At 46.0% G+C, this 25,506-nt stretch overlaps 1 protein-coding gene across 6 annotated transcripts in view; it reads right to left on the bottom strand.

Moving 5' to 3' along the window:
* The window catches only part of MYO1C (myosin IC), a 51,513-nt gene that overhangs the window by 13,949 nt on the left and 12,058 nt on the right, over positions 1 to 25,506 (bottom strand). For 2 of the 6 annotated variants that reach the window (XM_065695098.1, XM_065695101.1), the window contains exons 2-5: positions 4,888 to 5,043; positions 4,157 to 4,272; positions 1,237 to 1,435; positions 274 to 354 (exon numbers count right to left, since the gene is read on the bottom strand). In XM_065695098.1, coding sequence (XP_065551170.1) covers positions 274 to 354; positions 1,237 to 1,435; positions 4,157 to 4,272; positions 4,888 to 5,013 — 522 coding nt within the window. In that variant the 5' untranslated portion in view covers positions 5,014 to 5,043. Of the gene's footprint in view, positions 1 to 273; positions 355 to 1,236; positions 1,436 to 4,156; positions 4,273 to 4,887; positions 5,044 to 6,151; positions 6,212 to 13,882; positions 13,987 to 19,651; positions 19,728 to 25,506 lie in introns of those variants that run through there. The other 4 variants (XM_065695096.1, XM_065695102.1, XM_065695100.1 and 1 more) reach the window with 4 other exon arrangements.

Raw genomic sequence — 25,506 nt, 5'->3', positions numbered from 1 at the left:
TTGCTTCTCAGAAGGAATTCAACACAAAGAAAAAGCAGCACAACTGTGAGTGTGGAGGGATTATGAACTGAGATGTTTAAATGACCGCAGCATGGTGAGCTACTCAGTTCTCACACTATGTTCATCCCCACAGTGTGAGGCAATTTGGATCAGAATGGAAGGAAACACTGTGCAAAGTTACACCTGACAGAGGTTATCTTCAGATCACAGCTGGGAACAGAGACCTGCTGTGACGAGGATCAGTTCTGAAGCATAACACAGATACTAAGTTACCCTGTAATCAAACTGCACATCCATGTATTTCCCAAATCGGCTGGAGTTGTCATTCCGAAGGGTTTTTGCATTTCCAAAGGCCTGAAATGACAACAATTCAGAGAGAAAGGAGTAAGCATCAACTAAGATTATTTATAAACACTTTGGTGAAGCTGCCAGTTGCTTATTTACAGCCATTAAAGCCTCGGGTTTTCCTTTTTGCAGGAGCAACCAAGACAGAAACAGATTGCAACCCAAATTCTAACACTGATCATTATACCCAGTGCAAGCACTGCAGATGGAATATCCCCCTGAAAACATTCCCACCACCCCAGCAAGCTTATTTTAATACCAATTCGCTGCTGACAACATATGTCATGTCTGACAGCCTTTATCAAAGCTTCCTCTTTGATGACAGCTATTTGCTTCCATTCACCCACAGCTCTGCAGTAGGCAATGCCCTAATGGGCTGGGGCTATTCCCTTTCACAGGGAGCACCTTTCCCAGTGCATGCAGCACACAGTTGATACAGAGGTGAAATATCAAAGGGAACTACAAAGACAGCTCAGGACTGGACACTAGAGGACACCACAGCACTGGGAAATGCACCCACAGATGCTTTTATCAGAGGGCAGCTGCCCACAGCTCATGTGTCCACTTGTGGCTTTACAAACCCTCCCACACCAAATGCTTCTATCCCAGCTATTCCAGAATTGCTCCTGGTGGACTGGAAAGGATGAGCTCAGCTGCAACGGCCCCGTCTTTGGCTTGGAAGCAGAGTGGGATTCCCCTGTGTGTCATGTGAACAATCTGCCCACATACCACGAAGCAGCGTTCCCAGGATACGCTATCCCACCATCCCACTATCCTCTGTGCACTGACGGCTCAGTCCTGCCCAGTCCATCTGCCCCCACCTTCCTCTGCTGGAAAATGTGAGTGCTGCTGGTGTGACTCAGTGACTCCAGGTCAAGCTTCCAGCCTTACCTCCAGGACAGGGTTGGATTGTAACAGTCGGTCCTTCACGGTTTCCACCTGCTGACTGGCTGGGCATGTCACGGCGTAGTACTGCAGGATCTTCTTGGTGGCCTCTGTCTTGCCAGCCCCGCTCTCCCCGGAGATCAGGATGCACTGATCCTTCCTCTCCGTGCGCAGGGAGCGATAGGAATTGTCTGCAATAGCGTAGCTGAGGGACAATGATGACCAGGGGTTAGTGTGTTTCTATGAGTGAAAGGCAGAGACTCCACAGCTAAGGCCAATCCGCAGAGGGAATTCCCAGCAGAGGCACCTCAAGTATGTGTTCATGGGCTGCGTGCTGGGGATGATATCTCCATACACATCTTAACCACCGAGCCAAGTTTCTGCAGGGTCATAGCCCAAATCTATCAAATTCCTTTAAAAACTGTTCTTTTTGACTCTGACAGCAAAAGTTCCTGTGGAAGATGACTAAAGAATGGAATCCCAGACTGGTCTGTGCTGGAAGGGAGCTTAAAGCTCATCCAGTTCCAACCACTGCCACGGGCAGGGACCCCTTCCACTGGAGCAGCTTGCTCCAAGCCCCTGTGTCCAACTGGGCCTTGAGCACTGCCAGGGATGGGGCAGCCACAGCTTCTCTGGGCACCCTGTGCCAGCGCCTCAGCACCCTCACAGGGAAGAGCTTCTGCCTAAGAGCTCATCTCAGTCTCCCCTCTGGCAGGTTAAAGCCACTCCCCTTTGCCTGTCCCTACATCCCCTGTCCAAAGCCCCTCTCCAGGTTAATGGTGCAGATAATGCTGCAGGCAGAGTTACTTTTCTAAATATACAGGATCTCTCAGCATTGGTCCTGCAGGACAAAAAAGTTTTACATTCAGGAAACATCTTGTTTCCCATCAGTCTTTAATCCAGCTTATCTTTGAAGTGATGACACACTCGGAAGCTCACAACTGCACTTTCCTATCTGGTGGCTCCAGAACAGTCCAACCTCTCTCAGCTCCTCTGGGATAGCAGGAAGAATTGGATGAGCCAGTACAGCCTAAGCAGCATCCTGGAGGCTACAAAAGCTATCACCAACTCATGCCAAATACTACCCAAAATACCGAATACTTCCTCCTGCCTGTACCCAAACAGGTTTGTTGCTGCTGGCCCTGGACCCAGCTCCGTCCTTTGCTGCTTTTTCTTTCACATCTCCTTTCCTCCCCATGCAGACAGGATCTTCTATCAAGAACCACACACACTTTTCCAACACCAGAAAGCAGGAAGATGAATCTGGCAATGGTGGAAGCTGCTTACAGAGGGAAAAGACCAGATAGGTGTGATGGAAGAGGTTAAAAGAGGAGCATCAGCCCTTCAGCGTGCACTCATAAGACCACCACACCAATATTTTCAGCTGGTGATGAAGCAGATACCCTGCTTCGTGCACTTCACAACCCTTTCCTTTAACTCTCATGCTGTGAAATTAATTAGAAATAATCACACCAAAATAACTGCCGTGGCCTTCTCAAGTCTATTAATACTTGGTGCTAAGGCAACACCACGAGCTACCTAGCAACACAACTGCACACTCACCCCACCGAATTCAGCAAGTCCTTCTCTTCCCATCCAAGTTCTGTCTCCAGAGTGTGTTGAAAACAGTTGAATGCATGTAAATCTAATTAAAGAACAGCCTCTACACTGCACTGGGGGTTTCTGGAAGGGAGCAGTCAGGCATACAGAACCCCTTTACTTAAAGATGCTTATGGCCCATTCCCAGTTCCCGTCTCTGGCAGTTTTCATCAATCCATTAAGAAACATTAAACACACTGGCACAGGGTGCCCAGAGGAGCTGTGGCTGCCCCATCCCTGGCAGCGTTCAAGGCCAGGTTGGACACAGGGGCTTGGAGCAAACTGCTCTAGTGGAAGGGGTCCCTGCCCATGGCAGGGGGCTGGAGCTGGGTGAATGAGCCAGGTTAAATCACCCCCCTGACAGGTCCACACAGAAAGCCTGAAACACCATAAAAATCTCATTCTTCTCCTAACAAACACAACTTCAAGTGCTCAGACTTTCCCAAGTGATGGTGTTTCTCTCCCTCTCTGTGCTTGCAGCGCATTCTCTTTTGCTTACTCTCTTGGGCTATGTGCCAATAATAAGAAACAACTCAAATAGTTTGCTCAAAAATAATATCATTTACTCTTCCAAGACGTCTTTAAAGAAAAAAAAAACCCCACACACCACAAAAAAAAAAAAAAAACCCTCCAAGAGGTGCTCAGAATTTGGTCCTGAAAAAAAAAACCCAATTTGGAGCCAAATGTCCCCAGCTCTCGTCATCTTTCTCTTTCAGTCAGACAACAGAAAAGTCAAACGCTTTCAAAAATAACTTTAAACCTCAAAGTTGGGTTTTTTCTAAATGGGAAATTGGGAATGCTCAGCAGGCCAGACCATGTAAATAAATACATTCCTTGTTCCAACAGGCTAGTTGGAACAGATGGTAGCGTAGCAACCAGGGAAATACCAGATAAATAGTGGTCAGGCAGTAAGAGCCAAGGTAGGAAAGAAAGCACCACGCTCACAGACACACTCCTTTGCCCTGTGCTGAAGGAGCAGTGTAGAGGAGGGAAACACAGCCTGGACACACGGACCCCAAGTAACCCTGGAACAATGAACTCCTGTCTTGCCAGGACTGGGTAAGCAGCTCTGTTCTTCCAGCCAGGAAGGAACCAACTCCCTTTCCAAATACTGCTCTTGCAAAGGCAACTCATCCTCTTTGGAGAGAGGAACAGGAATAGAAAGAGCCATACACCACACCCTCCGGAGGAGCCTTTCTATCCCTGTGCTTTTTAGTGCTGCATGTGGGACAAGGAACAGTCCTCTGTGCTTGTTTTCACATGTCATTCCTGCACACGCCTGCGTGGGAGCAGCACAGGAGCAACTGTTTACCCACAGGCCACTCACAGGTGAGGAGAAACTTCATAGAAGCTGACGCCACGGTATCGCTCCATGTTCTGTTTGCTGTAGATTTCCAGTTCCTTGTATGGATTAACAGACACCAGAACTGAGCCAATGTACGTCTGGAAAAGAGAACATGAAGCACAGAGGTTACAGAAGGTCTGGCTGCAGATGCTTCAAGAGACCAGACTGCTCTGAGAGCCGGGTGTTGTTGACAAGGGCTGCCTGCCCCAGTGTGCTGGGGATGCTGCTGAGGGCCTCCAAACAGGCCAAAGGTGCTGAAGAAGTGACCTCTTAGCACGGTGAGAACGACACTGGAGGCGTTACACTTGACATGTTATCCTTGCTGGATAAACAGCACCTGCAAATGGCTTAAGTGCTTCTAACAAGCAGGAATGGTGGATTATTTCTGATATATCATTCAGGATTGAGTTCAAGCCTGGGGTTGCTGAAAGCCCACCACAAAGTGAATTTATGAAATGGAAGAATGTGGTGCGAGTTGGATTTTCAGTGCTGTCAATGCCAGCAGACCTCAGCTAGAGCACTGCAGTGAGTCCCTGTATCTGTTAATGTGGCAGGAGCCCACAGTACTTCTGACATAAACAGCCATAGTCTATTAAAGCCGATACCACCACCTCCAAATCCAACTGCAGAGCAAAGCTACGGCACATCCTCTGCAGCAACCACCCCAAAGCAGGTGACTGAGGAACACCAGTGTCTGTCACTCTGCTACTCACATAGATCAAGTTCTCCTTGAAGCGCTTCCGCAGGTTCTCAATGAATGCTGCTTCACTGGTGAAGTTCTCAAGCAGGACAAAGTCCTGGACCCCCACCCGGTCACGGGCAGTCAGAGCACTCTCCATGGTCAGCCGAATGCCGTTGGCCCCCGCTCCCTGCAACCAAAGCAGAGCAAAGTTGGGATATCCACGGTTTTATATGCAGGTCACTGAATCCACAAGAACTGTTAACCACAATTACCCATGGACAACGTATAAACAGGAGAGGAAGTTAGAACAACGCCACTACTACTCCATGGTGAAAACGCTGGTCACCGTATACTAACACTTTATCAACTGGTTTTTCCTAATTGCTTTGGTGGAAAAGGTCTTGCTACATTTCTAATAACTTTCAAGCAATCATTTCATAAGGAGAATAAAACTTGGATTTCCCTTAGCAGGAGTGGGACTGAGATGTGTTCTCTCCGCTTTTCTCTCTCACTTCATAACGGGAAGTCGTTTCGAGGTGAGGAACCTTTTATGACTAATGGTGATTCATCTCATGAGCAAACAGCTTCACGCTGCTGACCAAGTTAAAAGCTTTAGCAAAACACCCAGTGGGAAAACTCAGAACTAATGAGAAGTGGGCACTTCTGCATCCCATGCCACTGAATCTAGGCTGTGACACTAATGTCTATCCCATGCATCAAGCAGCTTCTACTCCCTGACCCTCTTTTAAAGGTTACATTTTCAACACGACGTGGTTCAGATACAGCCATCTCTGCACGACACAGGTCTGCTGACTTCTTACTCCACTCAGCCTCATGTACTAAAACAGGGAGAGGAAATGTGCACCAAGTGACTCAGTCGCTGCTTGCAGGGAAAAATTCTACACGGCAGACAGATGATCTACAGGGCACAGAAATCAGAGACAGGAGACCCAGCATAGTAAACCATTTGCCTCACATCTGTGCTGAAGGATCTGCATTTCCTTATCACATCCTTAAATCCCTCTTACTCTGCAAACTCCTCGCAGCAATCACCCTTCTCCTAAATCATTTCCCTACAGCACTAATGCATTTCAGAGAATCTATTATTATACTCTGGGATGTTGCCATCGCTGGCACAAACACCACTGGTGCCTGCTCCTCACAGGCTAACAGCCAACACCCAGGCACCCTCTCCTGCAGTGGTGTTGCAAACCAGGAATGCCAGACCCCTACTGCAGCACTGCCATCCAGCCCCCAAACCCTGCACAGTGATGGAGATGTTTCTGCTGACTCACGTTGTCAGGTAGTTCCTTTCTGCTCCTTCTCAAGATACAATAGTGGTCAGAGCACGGGGGCTGATGGCGTGCAGGAAACAAAAATGAAAACGACCTTGGTCAGAAGAAAATTTACCTTTGGTTTTGTTAAGTAGTAATAAAGGTAAGACCCAGGCAAGTATAAATTTGGGCCCAAACCAGTGCAAATTCCTTCAATCTGCAGTTGTTTAGACTTACCAATCACTTACAAATGCAGTTTTACCCGTTCCTTTAAGTTGTAATTGTCTTTCTTCCCAAAACCCTGGACATAAGTGATTGCGTGGAACTAGTGGCTTTCCGGAAGACAAATCAGTTCCTCCTGGAACTCTCAAACCCAGACCCACTCTAACGGCTCAAGGATCACAAAGAAACATCCATTTTAATTTCCCTTCTCATTTTTTCCAAGTAGTCTCCTGGATTTCTAAGCTTTGGAAGATGCCGTTTGGGAGGAATTCTGCGCATACTGTCACTAAGTAGTCTTCCTAAAACGCCCCAAACTTTCCAAGCCAATTCCTCCACACCTTCAGCAAATCGCTTTATTGTCTTCTTCAGCCTTCTTCGCCCAGGCAAAGAGGAAAGGGGGAAGCCCTGGAGAAGGAAGGTGGTGACATAAAGGACAACACTGGCAACAGAAACAGAGAGCAATCCCATACAAATAAGCTCTGCCTAGAGCAGTGCAGTCCTGAAGCAGATTTTGAGCAAAGATAATGGGAACAAAGGGAAAACCAGAAGAAAATCATCAGTTTAAGTGGGCAGGGTCATGAAAACGACTGAGGAGAAACTTCCACCCTCAAGCACCTAATCCAAGTTTATATAATCCTAAAGACTTCCACAGAAAATGTCACTTAACAACTTCAGCAGCTCTTTCATCAGCCACTCCCTCAGCTCAGGACACACTGATCCCAGCGGCACACATCCAGCCTGAGGAAGGAGCAATCCATCCTACTCACAACACACAAACTGCTTCCTCTGGGACCAGCAGTTAAAGGCTGAGGAGCTTTCAGTTTCTTCTCATTCAGCTCCAAGCTCTCTTTGTGAGAACAACCTCATACCTGAAATCTGCAGTCCAAAACACCCCAAAAGTAGTTAACTGTGACCCGGTTACGTAGTCAGATTCTCCAGAAGATCATTTTAACCACAGTGTTGTACCCTCCCAAGCCTAAATCCAATGCAAATATGAAGAGCAGTCATAAACCACAGCTGAGCAATACGTGCTTCTCCATGCCAGCATTTGCTCATTTGCTTTACTGCTTATGTCCAAGTCTGCCACCAACTTAAAACATCAGCGTTAACTATGTAACTGCCAGTAACTTCAACAGATGCAGGGTAAAAGGAGGTGAAAATAACCCTTTTTCTTGCAAAACGGAAACAGAACAGTAAGAAAGCAGGGAAAGAAGACACTATTTAGCAAAAACTAATCACAATGATGACCATATGTTCCTGAATATGATGAGTGTGACAGTAAGGCCCTGAATACATTAAAATAACGGAAATGTGAAGTATCTGGTGCTAGCAGGCAGCCTTCATATCTGGTGGCTGTAAATTAATGCTAGAAAACCCAGTCAGGGGGCTTAAATAAGTGAGTGAAGCTAATTACCCATTAAAGCAGTTTGCCCACAGACAGCACAGGCTCCCTCAGTGCCTCTGCAGTGGATGGATTTCTCTGTGCCAAACCGCCTCCGGGTGATGTACAGCTCATTTCCAACGTGCTCTTGCTCTGTGCTATGTGAGAAATCAGCTTGGGCAACTCTGAAAGGCCTGTGATAAGGAGTGTGTATTCCGAGTAATGAGGAGAATACAGGCTGTGAGGGTCTGATTAGATCCTTCCTTGTGAAAATCAGTTCTTCTTGAAGCTGCTGAGAGTTCAGTACTAAATGAGCTGCTGTGACAGCGAGAAGACAGGCAAAAGGCCCATCCCACAGCCCTCTGTGCAGCTGCACCCTTTGGCTTCCACCAGCTCCAGTGCTTGTGCAATAAGCTACACTGGAAACCTGACACGGATTAAAAGTAGCTTGGGTTTGGGTTCTTTTATTAGTATTATTTTAATCCAAGCCATTTTCCCACACTGGTTCTACGCATTCTCACTCGCAGCGGCTGACACATGATGGTGGCACAAGATTGGGAACCAGAGCGGAGATTGAGAGGAGGGAATATTGCAGCAGCAGGGCCAGTTCCTGCTGGGTTTAAACACTGTTGAAACTACCACCAAAGAGGCAAGTTAGGTGTAGTCTAATAGCTCACCACCACCAAACCACACACAGCCTTTGCCTCCCTGGCATGTGTTCATGCAAGCAATTACCTGTCTTGAATCAGTGCAACTTGCTAAATCAGCTAAATAAAGCACAGGAGAAAAAAAAAGGTGGTAATTTTCCATCAAGGTAGTGAGCTGAATCACCATCACCATGGGATCATGGAGTGTCAGACCCAGGGCAAGGAGGGAAGGCAATGCAGGTGCCCATTGACAGTAACAACCCATTAACTCTACCATTAGCAATCTGACCCATTGACAGTAACAACCCATTAACTCTACCATTAGCAATTTGACCCTGCCCATAGGAACCAAAAGGAGGAGCACAGGCTAGGGATCCCAACCTTTCTAGGATACGCCATGCTAATGCCACCCCAATACAGGCTGCAAACAGGGAATTGCAAAAATCTGAGCAATCTCCAGCTGATCCTGGTGCCTTTCTCTCTCAAACTTGCTTAAAATCACAGCCCTTTACTAAAATCACATCCTGATGGTCACTCCTACTTGAGAGAGTACAACCTGCCACAGCCTTTCTCATACCCACCCCAGGGCACAGCTCCTAGGGACTCATTCCCACACTATTTTAACCCACTTTTTGCTTTTAATCACTTCTCCAGAGCCGTTAGCACAACAGTGGCTCACGGCCAGGGAAGGAAAAGCCGTCGCTCCTGAATGGTGGGGCCCAAGCCAGTGCAGTCACCAAAGCGGCACCACTTCCACATGCCTTTCTCTTCCGTGTGATTAAACTTTGGGAAAGACTTTCTGCTGGTGTAAACTGGTGCTGAATGCAGCCTGCAGAGCCAGGTTTACCTTGGCTCAGGTTCCAGCTTTTCTTTGTATTCACCCAAGAGTCAACAAGACCAGAAAATACCCGTCACAAATGAGAGTACAAAAGCACTCAAGACTATACTAGAGTCTCCTAAGGTGAACTGGTAAATCTCTGACATGCTACTGTGAAGGTGTGAACCAGTAGTTTTCTTTTTAAACTATGCTAAAAAAGTATGATAAAGACTTAAAGATCCAATCATGGGATGGTTTGGATTGGAAGGAACCTTAAAGCTCATCCAGTTCCAACCCCCTGCCATGGGCAGGGACGCCTTCCACTAGAGCAGGTTGCTCCAAGCCCCATGCAACCTGCCAGCCACCAAGAGATGAGGAAGCATTCAGTAGCTCAGGCAACTCCCAGTCCTTCCTGGAGCATCCATGAGTGATGCTTGTGGAAACACCTGAAGCACTCCAAGTGAATGGTCTTATATGGATCAGGGAAGCATTGTAGTCATCTGATGTAGAAATAAAAGTCATATGACAAACATGATTTCTCCTTCAATGTCTGAAGATGTATGTTTGACTGTTTTCCTCTGACAAGGAATTAACCAGTATCCATCCAGCAGAGCAGGAGACTTGCACTAAAACCCCCTCAGGAAGCAGGCGCTATATGGAAAGAGGCAGCATCTTTATCTTGGTATGGAGTGGAAGATGATTGATCTGTAGGCTCCAGAAATAGTTACAAAGCCGGGAACGGAAGAAGAGGCAAGAACCAAGTAGGAGTGGGAAGGGAAATTCAGATTAGATTCGGGAAGACAATAAGGAGTCTGAACCAAGAACGAACTTCTCGTGGGGAGGTGGCAGTGAAAACACATTTGTCTCCTGGACAGTCTGACATTCCTCACTGTCATGCCAAAGCTGCAGGAAGGAAAACAATGCCTCCGATTTCTGCTCCACTCTATAGCCTGAGAAAGGGTTTGGACACAGCCTGGGCTAGACAGCAGGGCAGACAAAACTCAGCTCTTTTATCCAGGGCCTCAATTCCTGAGGTGCAGAACGGGAGAGCTCCTCATTTCCTTTTACATAGAGAAAGCAATAATGAAAACAACTGAGGTGGACCAGGATCAAGGGATCTTAGTCAAGCACTTGCTGCCTGCCAGCGAATCCCTGACAGGCTCAAGTGCAGCATTTGGGATCCTCCTCCCTCTTGCCACACTGAAAATGAGATGCGCTTTTTGGACTATGTTAGTCAACAGGGGAGCTGGAATAAGGGATCCCTGAGAGGCAGCTCAGGTCTCCCATAAAAACCCTCTCCAAACAGCCCTATGGATTTATTTGCCCCTTCTGAAGCCACCCGAGCTCAGCCAACAATTTAGACAACACAAATCCCATGCATTCAGCTTGTTTAGTTAAGAAAATGAAATAACAAAAGCAAATGTTTCATTTTGGCTTTAATTCTGTAAGCTTTTTTGGAAGTTATTTCCCACAGGTGTAAGCCTGTGGGAGAGGGGCTTTGGACAAGGGCCTGTAGGGACAGGCCAAGGGGAATGGCTTTAACCTGCCAGAGGGGAGACTGAGATGAGCTCTTAGGCAGAAGCTCTTCCCTGTGAGGGTGCTGAAGCACTGGCACAGGGTGCCCAGAGAAGCTGTGGCTGCCCCATCCCTGGCAGTGCTCAAGGCCAGGTTGGACACAGGGGCTTGGAGCAAGCTGCTCCAGTGGAAGGGGTCCCTGCCGTGGCAGGGGTTGGAGCTGGATGCGCTTTAAGGTCCCTTCCAACCCAAACCATTCTATGGTTCTATGATGATTCTATGAACTTGGGTAAAATCAGAAGTGTCAGATCAAACAGGATCAAAACCAAGTAACAACTCTGTTGACACAGACCAGTGGAGTTAAAGGAACAACTTGAACTTACAAACAAGTCACCATTTACAGCAGAATCACTATGCTATTCCTGCTTCTTTTAGAGCAATACATGGCCAGCAATGGAATGGGGGAGCCCATGCTCAGAGCCTGCTTCTCAGATACTTCCCTCCTGATCCTAACCCACATGCTGGAAGGATCTAACTACAGAATACGCTATTCAAGAAATTATATTAAAGAGAAAGAAATGCTATTTCCTTGTCTAATTCTTGTAAACTGTTTATTTTAAGCTCTTCTGTGTTTTAAGTAGGGACAAACTGGAATACATTAAACCATAAAATAACCAGAAATACAGGGGAAGCAATCTCAGTCTGCTCTCACAAAGATTACTTACATCCCCGTTAGCAAACTGCCTAGAAACTAAAGTTCTGCCTCCCTCACTTTCCAAGCTATGGAACCATTTCATCTCCCAGCAAAACGCAAAGCACAATGGGAAATGGGAGCAATGGATCACCCTGTGTGCATTACTTTAAGTATCTATCAAACACACAGGATAGAACTGTGAAAGCAAAAATTTCACCTTTTGAAAAACAATAATCCAGGGTGCAGATGTTGCTGCAGTTAATGATGACTGTTGATATAGTAATCAATGATGTTTGACGTTTGCAAACAGGAAGTATTTAGAATAGTAAGAATCCATCTAAGGACCTCGAATGTAAATTACAATGGACCAGAAACCAAAGCAAGCCATGGAGATTCAATGGCAAGCAGGTAACATAATTTGTTTCCTGTTTATAATGGAATTACATCTTCTAGACTTTACTTTTTTGGGGGATAGGAAGGAAGTTAGGGAAAAAGAGAAGCAATCAGTAGTGAAAAGGAAAAGGGAGTTGTAAGAACTGATTCAAAAGAGAAGCAAAGCATCTACCCCTTAGAGGGGCTGCTGATATTTCAATCAACAAGCTAAATATAAAATAGCAGTAAGAAAAATGAACCAGACAAACCAGGAACTCAACCAAGGCTGGAAAAGTAAATACACTGGATTTCTATATTTAGGGAGCTGACATTTTTGCTCCTGAACAGCTGACACAAGCTGGTGCTGGTTGAGAGATGCTGCTGATCACTCCTCATTGCAGTACTACCTGTGCCCCCAGGGTACAGGCCTGGGCATCCCTCAGTAGCTGCAGAAAACAGAGGGCACAAGAAGCAAAATCTCACATCACTGCCCTTCCAAGGAAGTTTTGCCATTGACTGAGCTGGTGAGAGGAACAGAAACGCAGACACCAGCCTACAGGTAAGAACACTATGGGATGCACGTGCTCCCCCTGCCTCCCTGCTTGCAGCAATGGGGTGCCCATTCTGCATCCTTATTCCTGTGTTTCCCTCTAAACCCATGCATCCTTTCATCTCACTTCCAACCAACACTGCGGGTTGCTCCTGCAGCACTCTGCCCTTCCCCACACCAGAGGTTCCCACCTTCCCTGCTGGATTCCCCACGCCCCACACAACCATTTCAGACCATGAAGTCTTTCAGAGACAGTAAAACTTTCCGAGCACAGCAAGCACTGCAGAGCATTCCTGGGGCACTTCCACACCCATGTGTTCTCTATCAAGCACCACCCTGGACAACACCACTTACCACACTCTATCACCAACCTTTCTATCTCCTGCTGTAGGTGAGTTTGGTGGCTTCACCATCCTCTATGCCAACAGAAACCCAAGCACAAGCCTCTCAAGCACTGTCACCTCCACCTTCACATGTGCTATCACATCTAGGCAGGTTCTCCAGAAGCTCTGCTCCTTCCTTCATCACCAAGACCCTTTCCCAGAATGGTCAACACTAGACTATTGGGATGCACATGAGGATCTCTACACTGAGCAGGTATGGGATACTCCAGCCCTTGCTACAGCTTCTTCAACGGAGAACTGCTTAAATCCACAGACATGATGTTTTCAATCCTTCTCTTCCTAAATTTGGGAAGTTATTGCCAATTAGAGCCTTGAACATTCTCATCCAGCCAAAAGCCCACGTACGCTTCTGTTACAACATTCCCTCATTCTTGATCTCAGCATCTTCCAACGTCAGTGAATTCCATGGACCAATTATGCATTGTACGAACATAATCTTTGCATCAGTTTGGCAACTTCTAACACAACTGAATGTCCTTCTTCCTATGCTACAACACAGAAGAAAGAAGCTCATGATCTGTCTTCTCTATGGCATTATTGTATGTGAACTTTTCTCCCTCCTCTCTTACTCATCTCTTTCTTCTCCAGGTACTAATCCTGGTCTTCTCAAGCTTTTGCCACATACTTTCCTAAGCTCCTGGTGCAATGCAGTACACAGAGCCAGGCTTTCTGGTTGCTGCTAAAACATGGACAAAGTTTGATAAAGTAAATACACCCTGGAGGAACCGAGTGGCAATGAGTCCTTAAGCAGGTATTTCCTGCCATTCCCGAGGGTGGTAGTCAGACAGAAAGGAGTCCATCATGGCCCTTGGGAAGGACACAGCAGAGCCCAGCACCAGTAGGGTACATTCGCATCCTCAAGCCCCTTCCACCCAAGCAAAGGCTCCACCCTTTCTTCTCCCCTAATGCAGAGCACAGCTTTCCCCCCCTCTCTTCCCACTTCCTCAGCTCCCACCTTGGCTTCCTCCTCAAAACATGCATTTCCTTGGGGTTTTATCCCATTCCAACCCTTTCCAAATCACTTTCCAATGACAGGATCTCTCGCAAAGCATTTCATTTCCCTGCTGGAACCTTGGCAACGTGTCTCCCTTCTCCTCAGGGCCAGATACACATCCGAAAGCTGCAAACCCACCAAGAGAGCAAATCTTACCGCGCCTCTGAACTTCATCTCTGCCTCCTGGCAGCTCCCGCAGAGCCTGAGTTCACCCTGCTGCAAAAAGCAGGAATCTGAGGACAAGTTCTCCCTCCTGTCAGTTGCCTTTTTTTTTTTTTTCATGACATTTTCGGTGCAGTCACAACTCCTTCCCTCCCACCAGCTCCTACTGGAGCATCCCAGAGAGGGCGTTTTCCAAGGAGAAGGAGAGGAACTCTCCTCCCCTTGTGAAGAGGAGAGCTGGGTGTACAGAGCTAAGGAGAGGCAGGCCAAGAGCAGTCAGCTGTCCTCTGCCTTCCCTGCAGAGTGCCTAACCACAGGGAAAAACGGAAAGAAAAGTAATCCCAGGCGCTGGAAAAGCTGGTGTGGAGCCCAACACACAAACCCACAGCGGCGGGACAGGAAGAGATGTGCTCCATTACAGCAAGTTTGCACTGAAGCAGCAGCAGCAGCAGCAAGAGGGTTCCCCAGACCTGCTCCCAACTCACCCCGACAGCAGCAGAATCAATCTCCTGGGCTTACAGTTACACTTGTAATTATGCTCTTAGTGATATCAAAAGACCACAAAGAGTGTGAGGATAGGACGTAGTTTGACTTGTCTGCTCCTGCAAGGACTTACAGCATAGTGGCTCAGGAGTATTGTACTCCAGAAACATTGAGACATGCACCCTCAGAGCACCCATGTGGAGGTCCTTGAGGCCCCTATGACAAAATAACCTGCACTACACCAAGTAAGACCCTTCCTAGAACATACCGAAGCCACCGTTGGCCTTAGTCTCCAAGCCTTGCAAACAGTGTTTCTGTCTGAGGCCGTCTGGGTTTGGTCACACACAAAACAATCACAGAACCACAGCATGGTTTGGGTTGAGGGGACCTTAAAGCCCATCCAGCTCCAACCCCTGCCACGGGCAGGGACCCCTTCCACTGGAGCAGCTTGCTCCAAGCCCCTGTGTCCAACCTGGCCTTGAGCACTGCCAGGGATGGGGCAGCCACAGCTTCTCTGGGCACCCTGTGCCAGGGCATACATGCAGCCTTTGCTAGCATTGGGTGGAAAGTGAAAGCAGAAGAGGCAATGGGTGAAAGCTGGAAGAAGGGAAATTCCAATGAGATATTGGGAAACTTTTTTCTCCACAGTGAGTGCTGTCAAAGACTGGAACAGGGGGCCCACAAGTTGTGAAACTCCATCCTTGGAGATATTTGAGACTCAATCAGACAATTCCTGAGCAACCTGACCTAAAATTGGCCCTGTTCGAAAGTGCGGTTGGACCAGAGATCCCCACAGGCCCGTTCCAACCTAAAATGATTCTATGAATTATTTTGCTCCTCTATGATCTAAGCTGTGTCCATCCTAAAATGAATTACATGTACAGCAAAATTGGACTTACACCTGAAGTTCAGAAGGTCTCAAACTTAGTCTAAGCCTACAGATAAGAATATGAATTTTCAGAGGTCACTTCCCCTAAATGCATGTGGCCACATCTGCACTGAGCAAACATGAGCCTGATCCAAACAACTCCTGATTTTCCTTAGGATCCTTACCAAAGTTAATGGGAATAGAATCTTGCCAGCTGTGCATGGGGGCTTCTGAAAAGAGAGCACTGCAGACTCCCTCGCATCTGCTGAACATCTCTTGCATGCTTCTGAAATCAGGTATCACACTAAGTGTCAGCTATCATCACCATAAGCAGGTGAGCAGAGGTGGCAAACTCAAGAACGCCCTTTTGTCACCATAAGACTTTTTGGGAGGATATCACTTTGTTACCTGTTTCTCTCTTTTCTAAGCGGCGAAGGCTCTTCTCATGATGGTAGGATAAAGAAGAAAGTAGACATAAACCAATTTCCCTTCTCCAAAAAGCCTCTTTGACCCTTGGGTATATTAGTCTCAAATCAGCTATGACTGCAGGACCCCAGGCACTGTGCAGCACTACTGACTAAGCCCAGCACTATCAGTACCTCAGGTGTTGGAATTCATTTACGGTGGTCCCTCATGACAGTCATCACCCAAATCCTGCAGTACCAGCAGGCAGATTCTCCAACCATTGAATGCACAGAGTCTCATGAAACCATTCCCAACCTCAGCTGCTGATATTTCATGACTGGCACTATCTGGAGCCAGCTCTGCTTAAAGGTTGCTTTGGGGTTTTTAGTTCATATCAAAACGCACACTGCCCAGATGCTATTACAGAAAGGGTAAAGTCAAGCATTAAAGAGATTTAAACCAAGAAACTAAAAAGCTTTAAAGTAAAGCTAAAACAAGTAAAGTAAAACAAAACAAGGCCACTACTCAGCCAGGAGGCTATTTAAAGCCAAAGAAACACAGGAGATGTTTGTCAGTGGTTCAGTGCAGTGCTCCCCTCTCATTAGCTCTGACCCAAGGCACTGAGCCCATGGTGGATGCCATTCCTCACAGGAAGGACGTGCCAACCACTGCAAGGATTTGTGATGAAGCTCTTCTGAAGGGTGCTATGATGCCACTAGTGCTTCTGCCCTCATCAGATTCCATTTTGAGAAGTGATTGAAACCTTACCTCCCAATTCTTACACAACTCTCTTTGGCATGACTTCTACTCACTTCTTTTATCAGCCAACTGAGGAGCTGGGTGAATTATTAACAGAGGCAGCCTCAGGACACGTTTCAGAGAGGGGTTTAACATTGATCTATGTCAGAGCATTGAAAGAAATGGACAATACTCCAAAGCCCTGCTCAGTGCAGAACAGCTAAGATCCAAGGTAATATAAGCTCTGTTCCCCTGAGCCATACAAGCCATCACCGAGTCTCAACAGCAAGCCCTGATCCGGGAGTTTTCCAAGTCTAATTAGAGCTGTGGCCTGGCAGCTCTAATTCTTCGGCAGGAGAATGTCAGTTCTCCACCATCATTCCTCAAATCAGTCCAGTTGTAGCCAAACAACAGCCAATAAAATTCGTGTTAAGTATTAGTAGAGAGTTATCTTCACATTAACACCTTCACCTTTCCCCTAGTTCACACCTAACACTTGTCAGGACACACCTCAGCACTGGAAATGCCATTTCCTTGCAGGAGAGCCCTGTATTCACTGGGAATTCCTTTACTCAAATAGCTTTTTTCTGCAGCCAAACTACGGCCCAGCTCCTGTTGGCACATGGGTTAGCCTAAAGTAGGGAAGGGGAAAAATATGATTGGAAAACAGAGATAACCAGCATCATTTTGATTTAAAAGATCTTGATCCTGGATTATTAAGGTGATAAAACCAAGCTCTTCCTTTCCAGCAACAGAGCCCAGCCCTTGCCTGTGATTTCTGCTGAGGATAGCTGGCTGGGTCTGCATCACCACTACAGGCAACTACAGGCAGAGGTATGAATCAAGTTTTCCAGGCCTCACCAGTCAGAAGTGACTCATATAAACCCTGGATTAGAGCACTGGGATTGCTCTGCTCGGTGCTGATAAGCAGCTGATTCCCTGCATACAATTCCACATTCAAAGCAAGGGGACTGGAAACCTTTCCTGTCAGCCCTGCTCCGGCAGGCTCACAGAGAGCAGTGCGTGACCTGCTGAGCTGCACTCACAAGCAGTGGCTCTGCTGGAAGAGAACAGTTTAGCCCCATTAAACCAATCTAAAACCAGTGAAAACATCAGCAGACCAGTGCAGATTCCACTGCACAATATAAATCTGGAGGTAAGGGATGCTGGTTTGGGTTTATGCTATTCCAAAAATCTATGTGGATCATATCTACATTATTCCAAAAGCAAAAGGTGTCCAGTTCATCTATCAATGTGTATCTTTTTAATCAGGATTTCTATAATATTCTGCCTTGCAAAACAACTCCAGAATAACGCACATTCCATAATTAGAAAGCACTTGGCAAAGATACCATGGGAAAGAAACCACCCTCGACAGGCCAGGAATTCAAGGGCCCTTCCTCTTGCAGGTCAGAGGAACATCTTAGAAAATAGGAATTTCTTTAACCTACCACATGTGTCCTGATGTCCAGACTGCGCTGATCTAAAGCCGATTCAAATGCCTCACATTCCTAAGACACCCTATAGCAGGAACCGGAGGTTCCAAGAGACATCTGGAACACTCCTTAGGGAAAAACCTCTGTTTTAGCAGAGATGGACATATGACTGCACAATAACTGCATAAACCAATGCCCTGCCAAAGAATCATCAGTAAATACTGTAACAGGCTCTATAAAGAGGCAGAACCTCCTCCCCATACCATCAGCCCTGGTAAGAATTGTCTGGTTTCTACCCTCTTTTTGTCTGTGGTAACACATCTCCTCTTTCCCCATGCAGAAAGCAGCCAGATGTCCCCCAAACAAGTAATTAGGAACAGAAGCCTAGGACATAGGACATTGGCCCCTGGAGACACAACTGGTCAGTTCCGGAACTGCAGACCTATGAAGGTTAAATCAAAAAGCCCATTATTATACTCACTCAGAAGGTGTCTCAAGATGGCAAAGTTCCTTAATTTTCCTGCAAACTTCATGACATCACGAGCTCTCGGAATGCTCTGATTCTGTGTGGATGCGTTTGCACGTTTATAGACAAAGGCTGAACAGTATGCTGAGGTGTGGCCAAAAGGGTTCAAAAAACCAGAAGACAAAAAAAGTCTATTTAAATGATTCTTTTGGAGTCTAATTTATGCTTTGTAACACCTCAAACTGTCAATACTGGTTTTGTTTGTTTCCAGAAAGCTTCAGCAGTGAGAACACCACACTTCTTTCCTTCCCAAGCTCGGTCTTTCACTGATAAACAAGAATATCACCAAAACATGGAGTATTAGAAAGCATGAAGATGGAGATACACCTCTCTTGGGACTCCTACTCTGTCTGTGCAGCACCAGTCACTATTCTGCTGCCCCTGATGAGAGATGCATTTGAGGCACAGCAGGTTTAAAAGCGCACATACTGCGCTCCTATTTAGTCATGGCTCCCGCACACACACAATAATTCTGGGTTTGTGACGTGAGTGAAAACCAGAACTGGGTTAATCTAACAAATTGAGATAAATTTTCCTTGTTGTTGCTCTCTGCTGAAGCAGTGAAACAGAAATGGATGAGTGGCTTTGATGATCAGAGCAAAGTCCTGCTTTATCATGACCAGATGCCCTTAATATGATGCCAGTGCGTCTCGTGCATGTGGCTGCTCACTCCATCCCTGTTACAGCTCTGGTGGCTGTTTTACAGGGCAACTGTGAGACAGCTGATTTACAAACACACTCTGCCCATCCTGAGTCCAACAGTCATTGCTGAGCTCACTTCAACAGCACAGAGTTTGAAACAACAGTTAATTCAGCTGGATTGCTTTGCCATTACTTTGATACCATCGTTTCAAGCAGCTCCCCTGCAGCGTCTGTGGCAAGAACAAGAAGAGCCCTTCTGGAGGGAGCTGTTAATACAAACAGCCTGACTCAGTTCTGCTGATGTGCATTCCTCCCAACTGACTTTCTAAACAGTCCCTCCCAGTGGCAGGACCTACATCTTCCTTTTAAGGGGAAAAAATGTTTTCACAGGAAAAATGAAGTGTTCAAAGCCTGTGCATATCTCTGTGCTTTCCGTGACCATCCTCTCCCTTAAACACACGTTCTCTTTGCATGCAAAAAGAAACTTCTCATTAATATAAAGTCGTTTCTCTTTTTTAACACAGCCACTAGCTTTGTATCAACACCCTCACAGATTCAGGTGAAACATCCTATCATAGGAGCCAAAATGAGTTAAAAGAATTGGTTATCCAAAGCATTAGGACAAGTAAACCTGAGAGAGCTGAGAAAGAACAGGCAGAACTTACAGGCTGCGGACAATGCTTTACAGCTCACACGGGTGGCTGACAGTTCCTATTCCTTCAAAATCCTTTTCCTGCATTTCTGAAAAGAGGTTTAGTGTTAGAAAGGAATAAAGACTGGAAAGCATATCATAACAAAAACTTCTTGTTCTATCACCACTAGATAAGGAAAGAGTGAACAGTGGTGATGTGCCTGCACGTTAGATGAAGGAAACAGGATTTCCCTCTGCTACTCCCTGAGCAAGATCCCAAGGAAATGTTTCTAATAATAGGAAATGACTATATAAGGCCAGATCAGCACTAAACTGTTTGCAGTCTGGAAGAGAAGAACATAGAAGTGTACTGAGGAGGGACACAAGCCGGTCTCTTCACACATCAGTATTCTCCAGGAAGGCAGAACGCGGCAACCTAAGGCTCCCCGACCAAAGGTGGGCAGCATTTAACCTCTAACACTTCTCTCCTGAGCGGAGAGGGGCCTCTCCCCAGCCCAGAATAGAAAACTGAATGTACAGATTAAAGCTGCTGTGTCCTTTTTCTATCATGGGAGGCAAAAGATAGAAAGACTTTTAGATCTACAGAACAGCGCCTGCAGAACAAGGCTGAGCACATCTCTGATATGAAAGGGCAGGAAAAGACACAGCCACATCCTAAAGCATGACGTGGCCAGTGCTAACACAGAAGGAAGGCTGACAGCTCCCCTTCCTGCCCTTCCTGGGCAGTCAATCCATGGAGCACAAGAGTTTGTGATCAGGCCAGTGTTCTCTTGCTGGTTTTAAACTGTGAGGATGCTGGGCACACATGGAAGAAGCCATTTAACTTGATTTCCAAACTGTTCCCACACAATTGTGTGCATCGATGTCTCACAAGCCAGCAGCTCCAGCATCAAGCAGTTCCACACAACTACAAGCTGTGAATGCCTCAGACTGACTTCTGGATGGAGCTGGAATTGTAGCTCCAACACACACTTTTCCCTGTCACTCCACCAGACACAAAACCTGCAAGTCCAGTTTAAGAGAGATTTTCCTTCTTCTTATGCAAATGAAACAGCGCTCACAAAGCCCTCATTTGGATCAAGTTATATCACTGGAACATTGCCCTGTGATCCCCAGTGAGGGGTATCTTTCCATCTCTGCTCTGCCTTTGGATAAGGCCAGCTCCCAGCGCAGAGAAGCTTGCTGAGCAAACACAGTCTGACACAGTCCCATAGCTGCCATGGAAATGAGCACAATATACATTCCTAGACAGGTTTATCACCCAGACTTCTATTTCTGAGAGCAAAAGATGGGTTGTGGCAAAATGCAAAAATCATTTGCTATCTGCAGCCCTGCTCCATCCCATGTCTACAAATCTAGAGTTGCACAGCCTCTAGCGGACCAAATCCCAGCCCAGGTTTCTAATGCGTTTACTAGTTAAGATCTCCTTGAGCTGAAATGGTCAGTTTACCACGGCAACGTTAGGCTGAGAGCCTTAAAATGCAGCAAGCCAAGTTACCCTTGTGAAAGACTCATACGAGAGATGTAAGAGAGTTATAACAGCAGAAACACTCTTCTACATCACAGCATCAGGAGCTTCTGAGAACGCAGCTGAGATTTATAACGCCCTGTATTGTTTCAGAGTATTGCTCCAGTGTAACCAGGCTTTCAGGTACGTTCCTCACCAGTTGCTCATACCTTGCCCTTACCCTCACACTACCGGGCCAGAAAAGGGTGTGCACTCAAGGGTGTGTTAAGCCTTCCTGGGTATACAGCAAGTCTGTCCCAAGAGGATGTTTCATATTTGGCTTATCTCTGGGGACATCTCGATTCCTGAAGCTTTTTAAACTGACCTTTTCATTTCTGACCAATTTAGTGCTGACATTCCTGCCTGCACAGAGAGGGGGAAATGAGTGCAGCAACAGGCAGGTTTTCTTCAGAACCAGTAAACGCGAGTGGTTATGACTTAGGGAAAAATAACTACAGAAAGAATGCCTTTTAATACCCTCATATGTCTTTTCTCATGTAATAACTGCTCCATAACCATTATAAGGCTCTAAAAAGGGAGAAGAATCGTGGGTATGAGTCTAGGAGTCTGGAAGCAGAGATCAACCATCCCTATGAATGTTATACTGACAGGATCCCAGGTTTCCCCCATGCCACCAATGATGATGTTAGAATTCTTCTCTAAATATAGGAGCTGCCTGTTCAGAACTTCTGACACCAAACCAGTTAAGTTTTAAGCTGCTTTTTTCTTTAGCAGGTTAAATCTGAAGCCTAGGGGAAGGCAGTCTGACACGTCAACACCTATCACACAGAAATCCAAACACGAGCTTTATCTACTCTATCAGACTACTTTATAGGAAACAACTAAACTCGACTGACTTGTCCCAAGCTGTCCTTTTTTCTTGGAACTGACAACTTTCATCAATGTAGTTTTGCATTAAAACGAACCGCACCCAAACCGAGACCACTTGGTACTGTGGAAAACAGTTTAGAAAGGAAATACCTCCCTCCAAAATAGCCAAATGGAATTGTTTCTTTCAGTTAATGTGGAGCTTTTCCTTTTCATAAGGTCTGAATAAAGCTATTGTTGAACTCCTGGTCTGCTGTCAAAAGCAGGAGCTTTTCTGCTCTGTGAAGACTGGAGCACAGGTAATATCTACATTATATTAGTGTATTCAAGCTTCCAATGGCAGAAAAGTAAAGGATAAATGGCTAAAACTTTCCTGGAAAGCACAGGGAGAATATATTCCACAGATGGAATATATTGCCTGAAATTGGAGGGGGATCTTTATAAAATAGCTTGTACCCGAGCGATGCCCCAACAAGTACTCCTCCATCCCAATCCTGTTCATGTAATAACAAAATGCCAAGTATGAAAAGCTTATAGGAGCATAAGTCAGTATAATCTGAACCCCAAATTCAGGGAAATGCTTCATATGGTTCAGTGGCATCTGTCAGGGGGCTGTTGCATGTAATGTCTGTAAGTTCCTTAAGGAAAAGAAGGAACCAGCCCAGTCTGCAAGTACTCTTGCGACACTCAGTTCTGCTGCCAGGAGCGGGTGATACCTGGGAGAAACAAGTTCTTACTTTCCTCCTGGGTGTGCCTCTTCTTTAATGCAAACTTTGCAATGCTGAAAGCAAACGACAAACTAGAGGGGAGCCACGCTGCCAGCCCACAGAAAGGGCACATTCAATGCTTCAGCCATTCAAACAAGCGGAGGAGGTTTTGATTTGATGATTTACAAGCGTGGAGTTTACAGGCACAATCTGTACTTCCACCAGGGTTTCTTTTCCCCTCTGTCCCAAACTGATTTTGTTGGCCTGAGGCAGGCAGTTATTTTGGGACAGTGAAAAGTTATAAATAAATCCTAATGAAACTATTAGGAACGCACATGGGACTGAGCTTCTTTCAAACCCTTCTTTGTAAGGGAACAAAGAGCATTTTACATTTACTACCACGGCGTAAGTCCTTTATGAAAAGTTGAAGAGTTTCAACAACAGTCTGCAGTGAAACTGGATTGTGAGCCCATAATAAGACTATCCAACAATGTGTAGAAATTCCAGATTATGCTAAAAGCAGTGGCCTAAGCAGTTTCCAAAAGCAGACCAAAGACGAGTAGACACGCAGCGCAGACTGGCTTCTGGCAGCGTGTCAGGCTTGAGGGCTGGCAACCAACAGGGAGCACGTGGACAGATGATGTTGCAGCTGGCTTATGTCTGAGCTGCTTCCCTTTACCCTGTTGCTTCTGAAAAGGAGGGTAAAAGCCACCAGATGAAGGGTATTGTCTGAGGTAATCTCCTTCTGACCAGCCTGACAGCACCCCAAAGGTCCCCCAGTGAGCAAAGTCTGTGAATTGCGAACAGTTTTATCCCAAAATAGATAAATCTTTAGTTAACAGTAAGCAGGGAATGATGAGCTGCCAATCATGTTGGCAAAAGTATTCCAGGATGCCTGGAAAATAGAGACATCATTACAGAAGGCCATCCAACATCTACCAGCATCAGCTTGCACTCCTCAAACAATCCAGAATATTGATTAAAAAGTGATACTCCTATTGAATCAAAACTGCATTAAATCAAGATTAAAATCATTGGCTTGCAGCTCAGAGGCACCCGTTGAAACGTAAGGGATCTCTCATCTCCAAGACATGGGTTTGGTTCCCTGCTTACTCAGCTGAACCGCACTATGGTGTTCACAGTGGTTTCAGCATTTTCTGCATCATCAGGACATCAATTTAACCAAACCCAAAGACAAAACACACACCAAAGAATAACCAAGGAGCCCATTCCTTTGTGGCTCTCAGGAACGCATGTTCCACATCTGGATAAACATGGGCCTATGCAGTGAATGGAAACATTCATTCCCCAGCTGTGGTTGGGTCCAAATCCTTTCTTTCTCTCTCCGATTTACTTATAGTCCTACATTGTGTGGTTGAAAAACTGGACACATCCTGCTGAGGCAGACAAAGCAGGTAGTCCCAGGCAGGCCCTTTACATCTACTACATAAACACAAACTACTTCTGAGCTGTGATCCTGAAGGAATCCCTACATCTGACACAGACATCATTATGCTCCTATAAACTTTCCATACGAGGGATTGGGAGATCTCTTCGAAGTTGGATATCTTTTGTTCTGATGCTGAGGAAACCCTCCTGTCCATGGCAGCTGGGATGACAAGAGGAACTGTCAGAAGCCTCATCCCACTGGGAAAGAAACACTCTCCTTGCTCTGATTCAACAGGTATAGATTCTCTAGCTGCCCTTGGGGAAAGTGAGGGATGCAGGGCAATGAGGGAGTCTGACCTCTAACCTGCCAGAAGGGTCCAAGAGTCTCAAGAAAGGCTGTATTAAAATCAAAGCCTATAATATAAGGAATACACACAAAACACAGGCAACAGCTTTGGTTCCTTTGCTTACAATACCTGTTCTAACAGCTCTCAGACTCTGCCAGGGCAGCATCATTTGTGATCCTTTAAATCACCCAAAGAAAAGCATCAAAACATGAGGGTTTGTTCTGGGAGCTGTTGTTTGTATGTCTGAACTGGAAGAACAGAAGGACACAGGGCAGTTCATCACTGTAAATTATTGATCTGCTTGCTTTCTAGACACTGAAACTGGTAATTAAACAAATGGTAAAAAGATACTTCATCAATTATAGAGGTGTCACTTTCAATTACACTTGCTCCAGGATGAATAAAACACAGAGGTTAAATGCTATGGGTGCTTCTTCATGCTGGCTTCTCATTCAAAATCCTCACTACAATGCTGATTCCAATCCTCTTGTATCCCTGCATCAGAGCTGTGTGCTCTTTGCTCACATTAAGCTAGGTAAGGGGAAATGAGAGCTTTTGCTTCACCCAGCTTTTCCCCACAATCTTCAGAGAGCACAGTTCCATGGCCAGGAGAGAGGATTTGGAGCTGGGACTAGTGGGATGGATCCCTTTTCTGTTCAACATGGTTAGTTACGTGGCCCTAAGCCAAGGCCACAGCCCCTGTGGAAACAGACAGCCTCAAAAATCAGACAAAACCCCCTCAGTTTTGTCTATTAACAACCAGTTGTGAAGTCTGTGCAGTACTGGGCAGCATTTGATACTGGTAGGTCTTATATACACGTACATACCCTCCACAACCAAAACTAACACTGGCAAGCTGCTTCTGAAGCAGGATGATGACATCCAAGATACCCTGCTAAGCAGAAATCATGTCGCAACCATAATGACCACTCCAATTTGATTTAAAATACATTTTTCTATTAGAGTTCATGCCTTACTGCATCAAGGTTAAGGTTATCTCAACCTCATATGTTAAATATTGTATGAACATAAAAAGATTCTTGCTCTAATAATCATTTTGAAACAAAAACAACATCCAAAGAAGAGCTTG

The sequence above is a fragment of the Lathamus discolor genome, chromosome 14, assembly GCF_037157495.1.
Source record: "Lathamus discolor isolate bLatDis1 chromosome 14, bLatDis1.hap1, whole genome shotgun sequence".
NCBI classification, from domain to species: Eukaryota; Metazoa; Chordata; class Aves; order Psittaciformes; family Psittacidae; genus Lathamus; species Lathamus discolor.
Note: the sequence above shows the minus strand (reverse complement) of the source record. Positions and strands in the feature narration are given on the sequence as shown.